Here is a 16813-nt window from a genome sequence, read left to right on the forward strand (position 1 = left end):
TGTGGATTTCTCTTACAGTAAACTTTGCATACTCCGTGAAGGTAGGTTTTGAGCCAATCCATGTTATTTGATTGTGTTTTGTACTTTTTTCTTCATTCTTCTTTTTGTGGTATCAACATCATCATCGATATTGCGTTTTTGGATGAGAATCCATATTTCGTACTCATGAGGGACTCCCCAACAAGTTCTTCTCCCACTTTCCATTACTATTTCAGTCACTAACATGGCTTTGACACTGACTACTAGCCAGCTCTATATCCTTACTTATTCTTCATCATTTTAAGCGAAGATATTTAGACTTGATTCTGGGATATTCTTTTAGAAGGTGCTTTGCCTGGTAGAAGGCACAACACTGACAATACTCTCAAAGTTTGGTTTTTCATTAACCTGAATGAATCTCTGAATTGTTCTCTGATAACTGAAACAATCCAGAACACTAATTAGAATACTGTGTCTATTCTTATCACTCGATCTTCATTTTTTTTTTGGCAAGTTCTAGTGACTTATAAAACAGTAGAACACTACTTGTGCTTGACAGCTTTTTTGGTTGATTTTGACAAGAGAGAGAACTCAACTACAGCAACATATAAAACAAGACTGCTGAAATAATGTCGACACCCTCCGATGCTGCCCCGCTTCTTGAGTGGATGGAGAGACGGATAAGGGAATAATATCAAGAGCGAAAAGTTGTGGAGAGGAGAGATAGAGTAACAGAGGAGAGTGGCGTGCGAGTCTATTCTTCTTCTACCCGGAAGGAGTAGTCATAAATCGTTCAGCAATCCAATGCGAGGCGTTGGGTTCCAGTGGATCGTGCACACAGAAGAAAGGTAGCGACCGGCGGGATCGTGACCTCCTCCGATAACTTCCGTTTTCGGAACGTGTGGAGAGCACGGGCTTTGGGGCGCGCAACCACATCCTTGGGCCAAGATTTTATCTCCACTCACTTTTGGGGAGATAACATGGTGCCAGAGAGAGGGACCGTTAGAGTGGCTGCAGAAATGTAGAGGGATTTGGACTGGAAGAGAAAATGGACAAGAGAAAGGGGATCCAGCTTTCTTATTTTTAATGGTTGCCACGTTTCAAGTGGGAAGGAATAATTGGCCATTCTGAGAAGGGAAGGGATCTCATTACTGAAATGTTGCCATCATAAAGGCCCTGTCATTTTCGGAACACTGACAAAGATGTGCATGAGAAATGGAAATGGTCCTTCCATCTACCAAGACAAATGTATTGGAATGCTGATCTTGGCTATGTTACAAATGCAACAGGATGCTTCCGAGATTTTATGTTGGATCCTAAGAAAAATATGTTGGTAGTTATGAAATAAACCTCTCTTTATTCAATTTCATCTCATGCAATCTCACATAACCGTCATTATTTTGATGGATGTCCCAATATATGTACTGCACCATACCGTACTTTCTGAATACGACAGAGGATCCCGTTCCAATCAACTATCTGCTTGTTTATAATTACTTGGTGTAATTTGTAGGTGAAATTAACTGCTTGCATATGGAAAACTTTGTAAGAATCCTCTAAAATAGTTTGAAAAGCAGGCTAAATTTATATTTATACATGCATATGCGAATGCATGCAAATGTAAGTGGGATAAAATAGTTTATTTGTATATATCTATAAAATTAAAAATAAATATAAAAAATAAAAAAATATTAAAAAAATAGATAAAAAAATATTAGAAAGAGTCCTATTTAAATAGGACATATGATGAATAATTAAATAAAATTTTAAAATTATTAAAATTAATGATCAATTAAAAAAAAATTTAATTCGAATTAGATTTAACCGTAAATCTCAACATCACGTCCCTCTAATATTTGTATGGATTTTCAGTCGAACCTAATAAAACTCAAGAAATCAAGGTTATAAAATATATATCTTCTATTTTAAAGCCATCTCCGCATGGGTGCATAATTAGCACCCCTATAGTTTATATCATGTTTTTTTTTTTTAACTTTCAAATTGCAAAATGTGAGAAAACCATGGGAATCATAAAAAAACCATTGAAGAACAGTTAGTAGTAGGCACTCTATGACGTCATGCACTTGTACATTTGTGTTTTTTCTGCTAAAAAGTACATCTATTTTTGTAAATGACCTAACCCTGTAAATTGCTTATTATAATCATACTCTAGTGCATAAATATGCACCTCTTGATGCTCCTCTTCATCACAAACACGGAAACATAGGATGGTAGGCAGGGAAGCATGTCACCTGTTTGAGCGTTTTAATTTGATAAGAAAACCGAGTACATGTTTGAAAAACCGCACCCAAACTCCCACCCTCAAAGGCGGTAGCTCCCAACTTCTCTCTATCCTTCCCCCCTTTTTTTTTTTTTTGGGTTTTTTTTGGTAAGGCTCTCTGTCCTTCTTTGACCCGGAAAAAAAAAAAAAAAAGGCAAAGGGGAGAGACTGAAGTATAAATACGAAAGAAAGAAAGCTCCATCCATCGCCACCACCACCGCCCTTCTTTCTCCGCTACGCTCCAATCCCATCCATGCTTCTTGCGATCAGTCTCCGCCTCCTTTTGGTCCGATGTGACTTCTCCCATCCCTTCCCTCCCCTCCCCTCCCCTAAATTATTATCACAGTCTATCGCGACAAATTAACCCGATAGCGATCTCATCTCCAATTCCGTCTCCTTTTATTCGCTCCCTCCCCCGATCCTTTTTGTTTCTAACCCTGACCCTTATTCCGATCTCCAAACCCTAACCCTCGCTGCTCTTCTTCTTCTTCATGGCCGACGCATCGCCAAAATTCAGGACGCCAGACCTCCTCCCCGCGGCGGCGCCCGCTGGCGAGCTCATGGTCTCCCATGACGGACTCAACTTCTGGCAGTTCATGGTCGCCGGCTCCATTGCTGGTGTCGTCGAGCACACCGCGATGTTCCCTGTCGACACCCTCAAGACACGGATGCAGGCCGGCTCCTCGCCCTGCCAAGGCTCCGTCGGCCTCCGCCAAGCCCTCCGCTCCGTCCTCCGCCTCGAAGGTCCCCTCGGCCTTTACCGCGGCCTTGCCGCCATGGGCCTTGGCGCCGGCCCTGCCCACGCCGTCTACTTCTCGGTCTACGAGATCTCGAAGGAGCTCCTTTCTCAGGGGAACCCCAACAACCCCGTCGCCCATGCCTCGTCGGGCGTGCTCGCTACTGTGGCCAGTGATGCGGTGTTCACGCCCATGGACACGGTGAAGCAGAGGCTGCAGCTCAAGAGCAGTCCGTACAAAGGGGTGGCCGACTGCGTCGGGAGGGTGCTGAGGGAGGAGGGGATCAGGGCGTTCTATGCTTCGTATCGGACAACGGTGGTGATGAACGCCCCCTTCACGGCGGTCCACTTCGCGACCTATGAGGCCGCGAAGAGGGGGCTGATGGAGGTCTCCCCAGATAACGCGAATGATGAGCGGCTTGTCGTGCATGCCACGGCTGGGGCTGCTGCGGGAGCCTTGGCGGCGGCAGTTACCACGCCACTCGATGTGGTCAAGACCCAGCTGCAGTGCCAGGTAAAGATTTTAAGTCAAATTTACCAAAGCCTTTAATCTAAAAATTGAATTTTTCTTTGTGTCTTTTTGCACCTGGTTTGGGTCTTATATTGTATGAAATTGTAGTTTGATTTTTGGAGGTATGCATACATTACTGTGTGAGATGGTTGTCTCTGTTCTGTAGTAAAGTTGTAGAACATGGAAAGGCCGTTGCTGATGATGCTCTTCGAGAAAGTTAAAAAGGGTTGACCATGCATCATAGCATGTACAATATTGGACAAATCCACCTTTACAGGGAACATCGCTTGGTGGACGTTCATAATGGATTACGAATAACATAAAGAGCATAGAATGATTATTCTGTTCTTTTCAAGGACAGAATCTTCACATGATCACAACATCGGAGAACTTTATTCTAAATAAGTTTGTAGGAATCCTTACAAATGGTAATTTTTCTAATAATTATGACTTATAAAGGAAAATTTTCTACATAGTGGGATGATATGACTTCTAACCAATGGAGAAGCGAAGAGGCTTGCCAAGATGTTTGCTAGCTTCTCGTTATTGCAAACAACTGCTCAATAAATTCCTTGTTAGTTTATCCATAACTTATGGAGATATTGTCAGATCCAAATAAGGAATGCTGTGCTCATACTTAGACCTCAAGACAGTTTTCCTCTGGCAGAATCATCCATGAGGCATTGATATGTGATAATGAAGTCGTTAAACAAAGTTTTGGATATCGGCACAATGTTAGAAGCCAAACCATAAGTGACATGTGACAAGTTCAAGGGATAAAGAATTGAATAGAAAAAGGATGAGGAAGATGAATGTGTATAAATGGCTTGCCAAAGGTGAACTATAGGAATCGCATACTGCAGCAGATAGGCTGTGATTTCACTTCTATAAATTACTTGAATGCATAAACACTAAAAACAATGGCAAATATATCTTTTAGTATGACTAAAAGGGTAAAATCTCATTTCTGTGACAGGTGGGTTGATCGTCAGTGTCTTATTCCTGCATCAAGTCATCATGGCATTGTCTTCTTCATATATTTGGTTTGGAAAGTAAAACTCGAGGTTCATATATTGGTTTCTAGTTAGATACAGCATGCTTAATAAGATTATGACAGTACCATCTAGTAGCAAACGAAAACTTAGTTTGCATATATAAGAAGAAAAGAAAATGGATAGTCCTTGATGGATGAAATTTTGAAATCTCCTTTAAGATGATGCCTGTCATGATACCTGACCTATTGGAGGAACTTGATTGGATCTTGCACTAAGGTTCCTGGAATTCAGACTATGGAAATTAGAGATCCATGATTTCATCAAATAAAAATGTATGATCCATGATTTCATAACATAAAAATGCATGCATTCATGTAAATGACAATAGTCAATCATATGGATGCGGGATGTGAGGGACAGAAATTTCCTTGTTTCCTTAAAGTACCCCATCAACATCCCTCCCTAACCCCCCCACCCCAACCAACCAAAAAAAAAAAAAAGGAGAGAGAGAGAGAGAGATGCTTCTCCTCCTTCTTCTTCATCTTTCGGTGATTTGGAGAGAGGGGGGAGAGAGAGAGAGAAGGGGGAGAGGGGTAATTGGGGTTAGGAAAATGCTTTTTCAACATATGAAAAGATAACTGAACCTCAAATAATGTGTAAATTGAGCTCCAGTCAGACACATAATATTCCTACATATGAGCAGCATAATAAGTATTGGAGAGCTATGAATCAATTATTTAGCATATGCTCTTTTCTTACAATAGAAAATGAATGCAGTTGCTTATGAATCAAGTGAATATCTCATTTTCAGTTTTTATGTTTGCTCCTCTTTTACCTCATTCCCTTTGTTCTCCTTTATTTTGTGATTGTTCTACTTTCTTATGATTTTATCAAAATGCAAGTGTTCAAAAAAAAGATATCTTGTTTATGTCAGCATGCTAGAATGACCCAGTTTAATTGATCTACTGTATATCGAAGTGGATCTTAAACATTGGGTTCTACTTGCCTTGATGGATTTTACTTATGAGCTAGCCTTGGACTGATTCGAGTTCCTAATCAAATTATAGTGCTTAGGAATGCAAGCTAGTTATACCATACAAGATACTGATTGATTTTTTTCCATTCCTCGAATCCTATATTTTCTGATTGCTAATATTGTGTCCTTTCAATTGTTAAAACTTCTGACATGCTCCAACTCAAGACTGAAAAATAGGACATAGTTACCTTATTGAAAAACTAAGTCGATGGATTCATATGACTTCTATGGTTTTTTAAGGACATCTAAAACTTTAAAACAATTGGCTGGAAAATGAACCATAAGTTTAAATATACATAATATGGTATGTGACTGTAGTCTTGAACGCTGCATGTTCTACAGTTGTGAGGAGCTGTTCGAATGTCTGTAGCTTTATTAAGTAAGACAATTAATTCGGAAAAATGCGTTATGGAAAGCAATCAAACGTGCGCTTTCATAAATCCATTTGTTTTAGGCTTTGTTTGAGTATGTTTTAGCGAAGCTGGAAAACCAGTCAGCTCCTAAGTTCTAGATGTAATTGTTATTTTGATGAATTTTTTTTCTTCTAAATCTTTGGCAATACCTGTTCATAGATTCCAGCATAGTGTGCTAAGAACTTCAGGCTAGATGGAAACTACTCTAGGATAAAAATGGAGGGTAGTATTGTAGGTGCATGAATGGAAGGGGCAAATACATGGGGTATGCCATGAAACAGTACATAGGGGGGAGGAGCTCCCCCCACCCTCCCTCTCTTTTTGGCGTACGTTCTTTACCTTTAAAACTTCCCTTTTAAACTGATTTTTTCACCGCCTAGTAAAAATTTGCATTGCATAGATTAGCTATTGATCACTCAGTACATGCCATTGATTATATACCGTTGGTGATATGTTCTTGCAAGAGAGCCTGATCAACTTAAATCCCATGAGTTGTAATAGCCCAGCTTCACTGATTGAGTGACAAGCTTTAGGAGGGCACATGGGATACTGTAGTAATGGATAGGCCATTTTCCCTTGCCAACTTGAAACAGTGGATGTGCCTTTTGAGAAGATTTTCTTTAGGGTTACCTGTTAGCTAGAGTGAAATTGCTGAAAATGTCAGTCATACCAGTCTATTCCTGTTAATTATGCATGGTTGGTGAAAAATTTTCCTAGTTATACCAGCCTATTGCTGTTAATTCTGCATGGTTGGTGACAAATTTTCCTAGTTGACCACATGATTCCTCAGAGGGTTCTCTATCTTGTTTACCCATGTGTCACAGCTGGACTCCGACCAGTCAGTCTGTCCAAACCAACGTCTGTCGAAGATCTAGAGTCCAGGTGAAACCCATGATCAGCCCCAAAATGGGCCCAACTTTCCTGGTTGTAGCCTCGGTCAAAAAGAGAGAGCCTCATTGAAGTTTTCTGTCTAAAGGGTGAACATTAGTGCTAAGATACTGTTCGATAGGTGGGAATGGTGATGCTACCCTTTTCTTGGTATGAAGCAAGCAACTAATTTCTTTATAATTCTGGATTTGGTTTTTCTTTTTTTCCTTTATTTTGATCTAGTATAAAATAGAACTTGATCAAACAATCTTCTGACTTGCTATCTACTTCCATTCCTAAAGAAAAGGTAAAATGTCAGCAGTTTTCTGGACATTGGTGTGTTATATTGCCCTGACCTTGTTATCGAGTCGCTTTGGAAGTGTATTGATCATCAGCTTGTTAACTGTTTTTACATGACTTTTTTTTTTCCATCGGGTTTCTCAAGAATCAGACCATCATAAATATCGTAAATGTTCTACCATCACCTTTTTCAGCCCTTTTGGTGGAAGATTTGACGGTAATTCTCCATTGCTGTTGGGCAGGGTATTTGTGGTTGTGACAGATTTTCTAGCAGCTCTACACGGGAGGTTATCCGAACCATAACAAGGCGTGATGGGTATGCCGGGCTCATGAGGGGATGGAAGCCCAGGATGCTTTTCCATGCACCAGCGGCTGCTATCTGTTGGTCCACATATGAAGCATCCAAGTCCTTTTTTCAAGGGTTCAACGAGCGAAGGAGGCCTTCCTGAAACCTCGCAGGGAAAATATTATTTTTCCTGCCAGCCCTTTCTCCCTGCAGATGGCTGTCTAAATATTATACAGCGATATGCTTCCTTGGCCGGTGGAAATAAGCATCTTCTATAGGTGCTATTTTTGTGCCAAGCTCCGTCGTTGTGGGCTTTTATCCTCGTCTTTTTAGAGATAATAATTTCTTGTTCAAATAATATTGTTGATGATAAGGTTATTATGGAGATGCAAGTAGGCTGTGGTTTGTGGAGTACTCTTGTGCGCGGACGTTGTTCCTTGCTAGCAACTAGCAAGCCTGTCACCAATGGCTGACAATAGAAAGAAATGATTTATTTTCTGGAATCCACAGCAGAAAGCCCGAAACTAACAGAGGCTATCTTCCAAAGAACGGAGAGTTTACCAAACACAAATTTGGTCTGGAATACTGGCAGAAAGATTTAAATAAAAGATAAAAGAAGAGGTAAAAGATCAAGATTATCTCTTCCCTGATATCCATCGATAACCATCAGTTTTAAATCCTCCTTTCCAGAACACATCGCAGTGATGAAATAGAAGAAGAGAAATGCAAGTGAAGAATACAGGAATATCATAAAATTTTAATAGCCTTTTTTTTCAGAAAAAAATATGATGGAAGGGGAAAGAAACTTCAAGGCTATAGACTTTCAAACAACTCTCTGCCGCAGTCTTTCGTACACCATATCATGGCCCGGCATGTGCTTTAAGCCGAAAGTTGGTGGGCTTTGCCCAAACAATAGTGGTCGACGGAACAAGCAAGGCTGGCATGTTCATCAGGAAGATGGTTGTCCTCGTGGAAGACATTGGTAGCGGTGATGGCGATCTCGGTTGGGGTCGTAGAAGATCAGCCTCATCCGTGTTACAGAATTGCAGGTAATTCATGAGAAGTTGCATATACGTTCATTTGCATAACTTTTCGTGCATGTAACATGTACCACGAGGAGATTGCATTGTCGCAAACTTGAAGGCAAAATCTAATGTCTTACAATGATAAATTAATAAAAAATAATATTTTCAGCATATTTGATTCTCCTGCAATGCATGCCTGAGCATGAGATAAGTTATAGATCTTAAGAGATACTTTGGGTGAAGCATGCTCGTGTTGATCCATAATTTGTTCGAGTGTATTCAATTTCTAGAAAGCTAGTAGCTTGTAATGTGTACCGTAATAAGTAACTTCTATTCTTATAAGACTTGCTTCAAGATTTCAAAGGTTAAATATAGTGCCTCCACTGAAAATTTACCAAAATAAACTTTCCAGGATATTTTGATTATTTTACGATGCACGCCCGAGCAAGTAGATAACTACTGATGCCTAGAAACATTGGCATCAAAATCTTGAGATATCCTTTTGGTTGAGCATACTCGTCTTAATCCATATATCTGCAGCATCTCAAATCCGTGAATCCTAGAATTCCCTGTTAAACGTCTTTAGGTTCCATTAGCACGTATTCATGATATAGCCGTAGATAGCTTCGGTGCAAAACAAAAACAGAAAAATAAAGGGAAAAAAAAAAAAGAAAAACATGCAATTAACAGAAGACATTCAGATAGGGGCGTGCACTGTGCTCAAATACACGTTAAATGTAATAAAAAATATTTATCTTTACTGCTCAAAGTTTGGTATATTATATAAACTAAATCAAGATAAATCCTTTTGCTTTAGCAATGCTTCTTCTGTTTTTTTATCATTTAACGAACTTATCACCTGCCCCACGATCACAGTAATATCATCTGGCTTACCACCTACAGCAAGTGCCAAAATGACCTTGGACTGAGATGTCAATGACATGATGGCCATATATCAAGCACTAATGTAAGTCATAAAGATTGGTATAGAAATTGAGAAATGCCATACCTGTTAGTTTTCTACCCAGAATTTTCTTCCACAATGGAACATCAAAACCCTGCATTAGAATTTGATAAATCATATCCAATTTTTATATCTTGTCTAGTTCAAAGATTCATCTCCCCAAACTTTATACATTTATATAGTTCTCCAAACAAAAAAAAAAAGGATCAAGTCTTTCGAGGCTTGGAGTACACCTTCAAAGTATTTATATTTATCAGGTCACACCTTGCCTATACAACTGGAAGACGTTAAAAACACATATGGTGGAATCCAGCAGCAACAAAAATAATATTCTATTCGATGGAGATAAATTTACTGTTGTCTTCTGAGCTAAATTCAACCATTACAGATCATTTATTCCTCTAATTCTCTTAGTATACAATTTAACACAAATTCATCTTTACATCATCTCTTACTTAGGAATCAATTTTAATCAGAGAACTGGAAAGGAAAGGTGAAAAGTTCATAGGCCATACCCTACTTCTGGCTTCTATGGAGTAGGGTGAATCAAAACTGACATCCATTGAATTATCTCTTGCTAAATCAGCCAATGCCTTTGCTATGGTGGAAAACCAATTTTGATTAGAGCCAGGACAAGTAACTTTGTTGATAACAAAAGTAATGGGATAATACCAGCCTCTACTGCATCTTTAAATCTGGAGGTTGTAGAAACAATCTCATGATCAAAGACATTGTCAAAAAGGCCATCTGAACCCATGACAATTGTGTCTCCTTCCATTAATTCTATAGTACAGACCTGCATAAAGAAATCTAGAACAATATATCAACAAAGTGATTAATCCTTCAGAAATCAAGTTCAAAGCATTTTTTCAGCTAGCTAACTTTAGAAGCATGCCAAATGCGGATGCTGGGAGAAGTGTTTGATTATAAAATGATGCTCATAAAGTAGAAATTAGTACAATTTTTCAGCCACATAATCTAACTCATGTTAAGTAGCTCATATTTGAACAATGTACTTCAGTAGTAATTCAGTACAATTTCTATGACTGGATTTTAGGCCAAAATTAACCGTCAAAAGCTTGGTGCCTGAGTCCTTGTTGCAACCAATTGGTGGCTTCATGGCTTGGGAGGGCCTCCCTTATAAACTGTGCTACCTCCCTGCCTAAGTGCAGTTGGCTGGCAGGAGGAGGCATCCGGTATTGCCTTCTAAGGCTTAGGAACTTGATTCTCTATCTTGATTGTGAAAAGAAGATCTATGAAAATGAGATGTCATTTCATATAACTAACCTCATCTACCTTTTCTTGTTAGTTAAGCAAACATTTGAAAGACAACCTAATAGAAATAAAGTTATGAGAGAACCATATCATCAACTTTTTCAAAGTTCAAATCCAATCTCAGAGCACTCTTAACAGCATATAAGATTGAAAACTTATACACAATTGTAAGCAAGCCTCGTATCATCAATTTTGAGCAGCTTTTGAAGTATACAAAAATGTCTAAGTTCAATGATGCTCCTAAAAGATTCTGTTTGATTCACAAGAGTGAACATTTACTTAGCTGTGTATAGCCTTTTCTGTTACAGAAGTACATTTCAATCTAAAAAGTTTTTATATTTTTTCTAGCTAGGAGAAGTAGCATTTCTTTTTTCTGCATGTCATTTCTTTAAGCATGTAGAATTTTTACTTCTTGTGTCAGAACTGTGAAGCAGCTACACTTAAGCATGCTTCTCAAGACTTTTTGGATGACCATTCATAGGCAAAGGAAAGATCCTTCTTTTCTTCCTTTCATGCCCATTAAACATTTGAAAGATAACTCAAATTTCCAATAACTCAAACAGACAAAATTCAATGATCATTAAAGTATTAACATCCTGAAGATAGTATTACTACAACTTCCAAAAGAACTCAATATAAGGAGAGATATTATTAGAAAGAATTCTGAATGCTCAAGCCGTGATACCAATTACACAAAAACTTAGGGGAAATTGAACTTCATAAAATTTCTTGTTTGGATTCACAGAAAATAGAGAACTTCATAAAATTTCTTGTTTGGATACATAAGAATTTATAATCACGAAATGTAGTTACCCTTCAAGAAAAATTAGAAATCCTGTAAAAGCAGTTCACCAAGAATAATGCCAAGGATTATTATGGTATCATAAAAATCTAAAAAGCATCCTTGGACAGTTATTTGAAAATCCCATACAAAGAAACAGCTTGCCATATCAGGAATCTTGGAATTATATTTCAGATGCATCTTCCAGGATTAAAGACCTCTTATTGCCAAGATCTGTCTGATCATCAACAAGGAACCTTGATCATATATCGTATATTCCATCCTCTCTATTGCTTCATTCAGAACTTGTGGTAAAGGCTAACCTTATGCAACAGGATACCAAATCCAGAAGGTTTACAATCTACATTCAAGTTGAATGATAACCATGTGAAAATTATGTTAGGAGCCAAATAGCATGTTTTTGCTAAGGCGCTTGCACCAATTGTGACATATAGCATACTAGAGATTTTATGTATTTCTGTAAATCACTGAATCATATTGGCATTATCATCTTTTGGTGCTCATTTTCTGTGCAAGCACCTTATATATAAGCCAACTTCCTCACCACAAGTTTAGTTGTACAACAGTAATCTGTGATCATAAAGAGCTAGATCTAAAAGAAACATACTGATAAGCTTGTGCATGATGGAGAAGTATGTACCATGGCATCAAGATAAGTTTGACCAATTATCTCAGAGCTTAATTGGTAAGGACAGTCGAAATAATGTTCTTGTGGTGGCGTAGAGAAAATCACTTGACCTGTTGAATATACGACAGGAAAAAAGAAAAAGAAGTGAATGTGATTATATAACTACTAAAAGAAGTGAATGCGCTTATATGACTACTATAAGAAGTGAATGTGATTATTTAACTACTAAAACATCTTTTTCCAAAAAAAGGAAGAAAAAAAGAAGTGGCTATAATGTCACCTTTCCGAAGAACTCGCAAACCACAATCTCCAACATTTGCTATTTTCAAAGTTCCATTCTTTTCCAACATGGCAATAATCCTATTTAGATCAGACATGTCATAAAAAATAAATACCTACAGTAGATATTGCTGAATTGTACATGCAGCAACAAAAAGGGCATCAGTCAGGAAAGTTCAGTGGCAGTGATTTGGTTATAGTTTCATATCAAATGAAAGAGCTTCAGATAGCTGTCATATTGCAGCAATAGGTCATTCTTGAGCTCCCACGAGTATGGGGAGATGCACACAAAAACAAAAGACAAAAACCAAAAAACAAAAAAACAAGACAAGCATCAGCCATATCATTGCTTAAGAACATGCCATATTGCTGAAAATACTTATGTTAGGCATGTAGCTGAAGATATTGTTAGCACCCCAACAAATTAAAATTCAACAGCTTTTTCTGATGTGATGATTATGATCTTCTTACATATATTAAAAAAAAAATTATGGAAAAAAGTTAAACATACAACACCTACAAGGGCACCAAGGCAGAACAAAGGGATTCCTTGTTAAGATGATATCTATTACACCATATGCCACTTTCTGGTAATTCTTACATTTCCTGATTAGAAATATGGTGATGCTTACAAGTTTATATATCTTGCAAAGTTTATACTATAGCAGTAATGAAATCCCACAGTGAGTTCATGCGACTGTGGAAAGCAGATGAGAAAGCCAAAATTAGATGTTTTGAGAACTCTGTCAGAAGATGAACAGAGAGAAATATTTCATACTTACACCGTAGCTGATCCTACAGAGGAGGTTGCAGCATGGGCCTTCCTCATGAGAATTTGAGGATCATAGTTGACCTGTTAAACAGATAATATGTCTGATATGTTAGTGAAAACCACAGGCTCATTTGTAATGCAGATTTCTAAACTGGCCATAACAATGTTGATAAACCAATTAGCAGTTATATATCTCCCAGATCATAAATATACATGTCTAGAAGTGATGGAAGCTCCTAAAAAACACAACTAATGGAGCACTTATATGGAAGCAGCAGGTCCTCCTGCAGTTCTTCCCATAGGCATGGGAAGATCCTCAACTTGCAAAATCAATGGTGTCATGCTACTTGCGATCATACACAATAACTAGATACTTGTCGGTCCTAAAATTGTAGACATATTCAACTTTATGCATTTGTAATAAATTGCAATTCACATAGATCTTGAGTTTAATTATAAGCACCTCCTCATCCATAACTAGCCCTGAAGCATTTGACATCAACTCTTGAGAAAAGAGTGCAGGATTGACATTCTGTTCTGCCCATCTGTCAATCAATAAAAGAAAGTCTAGAAGGATAAAACTTTTAGTTAACAGTAACCATGGAACAAGAGTGTTAAACGGGAGCAACTTCAGGGCCAAATCTCCTACCCTGAAACACCATCAGCAATGGCAAGAACTCCCCCATTGTAACTGCTAACAAAGAAAGCATCCTCACCACCCCTGTCAGCCTTGGAACAATCCATACTAAGAAATAAATTAGAACTCACGTTCGGCAAGTAGTGAGAAGTCTGACCATTAGCAACAGGGTTTCATGACCAAACCAAAAACTAAAACATTGATAGTTCAATATTGCTTCGAGGTTCTGTGCTACCTTTTCTGGGTGTGGAATGAGACAAGTTCCAACAGAGAAAGACATCTCCGACCTACAACCATGACGAACTCAATTGATTTATTGATCCATCATTTCAGAAATTTCAAAACCGTTAAAGCATAAAGTATTCCTTGCTCTGGCAGTAGTGACAGCTAACATTTTCAAATCTCTACTGAGATGCATAAGGCCATTAGAGTGCCAAAGCAATTGTAAGTATTAGAGTATGCAAGAAGTTTCTAAATATATGTTTACAATGTTTGAATCATATAGATTTACATATTGATATTTACTATTCGGTCATTGGTTTGAAATAAAAATCTAAACAACTTGACTTTGTTCCTAACAGTCTATCAGACTAGCCTCCATCTGTCCCAGATTCCTAAGAACTCTCCTTTTTTCAATGTAAGATTGCCAACTTTTGAATCACAAACAATGAACCCAAAAAGGACCTCTTTTGCCACACTGACGGGTAAAGTAAATTAAAAAGAAGATCTCGTATGCAACCTATCAGCGTCAAAGGTACCTCTTTTTCCACACTGATGTGCTGCAGTTTATACAATTCTTATTTTGTCAATAAACCTGAATGGAGTAGACAACATATGTTACATGCCGATGCAAAAAGATCAAATTTTTCCTACACCCTGCCTCCCATTAACGCTAATTGAGGAAAAGAAAAGGTATAACTTTCAACTAACTGAACTAATTCAAGATTGTTCGCGGGAAATATATAATGAAAATGGCACCGACTCCACTACGAAGTCGATTGCCTGAAAACTAAGATACCGCATCTCGAATCAAAGGAATAAGACCGACTTACTCCACATATAATCTATGTTTTGAGCTCTGGATCTCAAATTCTTGATGGCAAACTATAAGGAAAGCAGTGAGACCGTAGAATTGGAATGAGATTATACCTGACCTGACGAAGCGCCGAGGAAAGCCATGGCCACTTCTTTGGAGAGGAAGAGGGTTTCAGTCGGTAGCGGGGAGGAGAAGAGAGGAAGCATCGGTGCGAGTGAGGGATCGAGAGCCTGGAAGTAGGATTCGCCATTCTAACAAGCTTCCAAGTCCTCTCTCTCTAGTCCTCTCTCCGTCCGTGTTTGGAGTGGAAAGAAGGCCACGTCTAATATAAGGCGGATTGGCGATTCCCTCCTCCTTGGCCGACAGGGGTGATAAGGGGGAATGAGCCGCTGAGATCGGAACCATCGCGTCACCCCTCTATCACTCGCATTTCTGCGCATACCTAGACTTATTATGGAGACTCTAGTTGTGTGAGGACTCATACGAACTAATACTTAGTTCCGTATGGATTATAAACTTGATAGACATGTTTGTCTACGATAAAAAAAAAAAAATTAAATAATATCTTCTAATCAATGAATGAGATTTTGAATTATTATAAAATAATATCAAAACTGATCCCATTTATGATTTACATGAGCTATAAAATATTGTAACACGGATTCAATTTAGACGACAACAAATTGCATATCAGAATTTAAATGGAAGAAGTATATCAGAATCCATGCAGATACATGTTCACTCCTGTACTAATTATATACCGGACAGATTTTATATATTTATATAAGATTAAAAAATTTAAATAATATTTTATAATTAATTTTTTTTGAATAAAATCTTGGATTGTTAAAAAAAAATTCTATATTTATATCCAGCAGTTTAAATTTTTTAGAATATAAATTTCTTATAGACAGTATTCATGCCAAGTACAAAATTATTCTACCAATCTGGATAAAATTGTTGAGATTTGAGCAAGTATCGCACATAGCAGTCAACCATAATCAGCTGAAAAACAAGACAGAACAATTCACCATGGCCAGATTATTAACGTATAAGGATAAAGGATTGTCAACTCCTGCCTAGAAGCTGCTACCATGTTTTTTTCAGTCAAGTATACGTGGTGGGAATAATTGATCAGACGATAGCAGCTGCATTGTAGAATATCATTACTTGCAATCCAACTAGATTGTGTTCGCTAAAAATGATAGAATGTTTCTAGTCCCTTGGAACAAACACTTGCTCATCAAATTGAATAACAAATATCAGGAGATGCTACCTGATGTTTGCTTTAAAAATGACAACGGCTGCTCCATGAGGCTAACGGATCAAATACAAGTTGTATCACTGCTCCAATCATCAATGTCACGTCTGCATGACAATTGATAATTAGATGTTGTATAAGTAATTTATTTTTTGCAATTCTTTGTAGTTGCATGAAAGAATGTTATTCCTTCACTTGACACCGGAATTTGTCCAAAGATTCCACGTTTGCAACAATTATAAAATATTGCAATGCTTGTCCCATGTCAGGATCATCATAAAAAAGGGGGAAAAAAAAAATGGATGCTTATTAATGCATATAAATTTTTCCACGTACCCACCAGGTGCTGGGTTGGTAATTTAGCATTCAAACGCTCTTATAGATTAGGTTAATGAAGCGAGCTATATCAATTCTCTTGTGCCACAACCTTCAATCTCATCCGGCCATCAGACATGTCTAATCATATCTAGAAGTAAATTAGTCTGACGTGCTTATCACCCGGCACCAGTGGTCTAGTGGTAGAATAGTACCCTGCCACGGTACAGACCCGGGTTCGATTCCCGGCTGGTGCAATTTTTAGTTTTTCTTAGTTAATTTCGAAGCTAGGCTCCAAGGCGCCCTGGCGAGGTCCGTCGGGGCTAGCCTACTGATCTCGAACCATCTTTTTTGTTCCTTCCAATTTAATCCATGTTTGTGATGAAACTTCATTCTGGATAACGAGTCACACGGA

General features: G+C 38.1%; 2 protein-coding genes and 1 non-coding gene across 9 annotated transcripts; 2 read left to right on the forward strand and 1 right to left on the reverse strand.

The window, feature by feature from the left end:
• Positions 1 to 2453: 2453 nt before the first annotated feature.
• LOC105044727 (uncharacterized) lies at positions 2454 to 7789 on the forward strand. 2 transcript variants are annotated; one of them, XM_073257296.1, is made up of 2 exons: positions 2454 to 3510; positions 4484 to 6321. In XM_073257296.1, the coding sequence occupies exons 1-2, from the start codon at positions 2752 to 2754 to the stop codon at positions 4490 to 4492; spliced, it is 768 nt and encodes a 255-aa protein (XP_073113397.1). In that variant the 5' UTR covers positions 2454 to 2751; the 3' UTR covers positions 4493 to 6321. The 2 variants fall into 2 exon arrangements, with proteins under 2 accessions (XP_073113397.1, XP_010921017.1); XM_010922715.4 differs by lacking the exon at positions 4484 to 6321 and adding an exon at positions 7361 to 7789 and having other exon boundaries at positions 2463 to 3510.
• A 1376-nt stretch (positions 7790 to 9165) lies between these two features.
• LOC105044728 (probable protein phosphatase 2C 1) lies at positions 9166 to 15226 on the reverse strand. Of its 6 annotated transcripts, none has more exons than XM_073257300.1 (11): positions 14941 to 15226; positions 14022 to 14073; positions 13799 to 13894; positions 13613 to 13716; positions 13160 to 13230; positions 12379 to 12458; positions 12111 to 12208; positions 10066 to 10189; positions 9909 to 9991; positions 9439 to 9487; positions 9166 to 9326 (listed from the first exon to the last, which is right to left on the reverse strand). In XM_073257300.1, the coding sequence occupies exons 1-11, from the start codon at positions 15070 to 15072 to the stop codon at positions 9223 to 9225; spliced, it is 993 nt and encodes a 330-aa protein (XP_073113401.1). In that variant the 5' UTR covers positions 15073 to 15226; the 3' UTR covers positions 9166 to 9222. The 6 variants fall into 6 exon arrangements, with proteins under 6 accessions (XP_073113401.1, XP_010921018.1, XP_073113398.1 ...); XM_010922716.4 differs by having other exon boundaries at positions 13613 to 13694; positions 13799 to 13878; positions 14936 to 15214; XM_073257297.1 differs by having other exon boundaries at positions 14936 to 15214.
• Positions 15227 to 16584: 1358 nt separating this feature from the next.
• On the forward strand, positions 16585 to 16655 carry TRNAG-GCC (transfer RNA glycine (anticodon GCC)). The gene has a single exon. It is a non-coding gene; the product is annotated as a tRNA-Gly (tRNA).
• Positions 16656 to 16813: the final 158 nt, after the last annotated feature.

The sequence above is a fragment of the Elaeis guineensis genome, chromosome 5 (assembly GCF_000442705.2).
Source record: "Elaeis guineensis isolate ETL-2024a chromosome 5, EG11, whole genome shotgun sequence".
NCBI lineage: Eukaryota > Viridiplantae > Streptophyta > Magnoliopsida > Arecales > Arecaceae > Elaeis > Elaeis guineensis.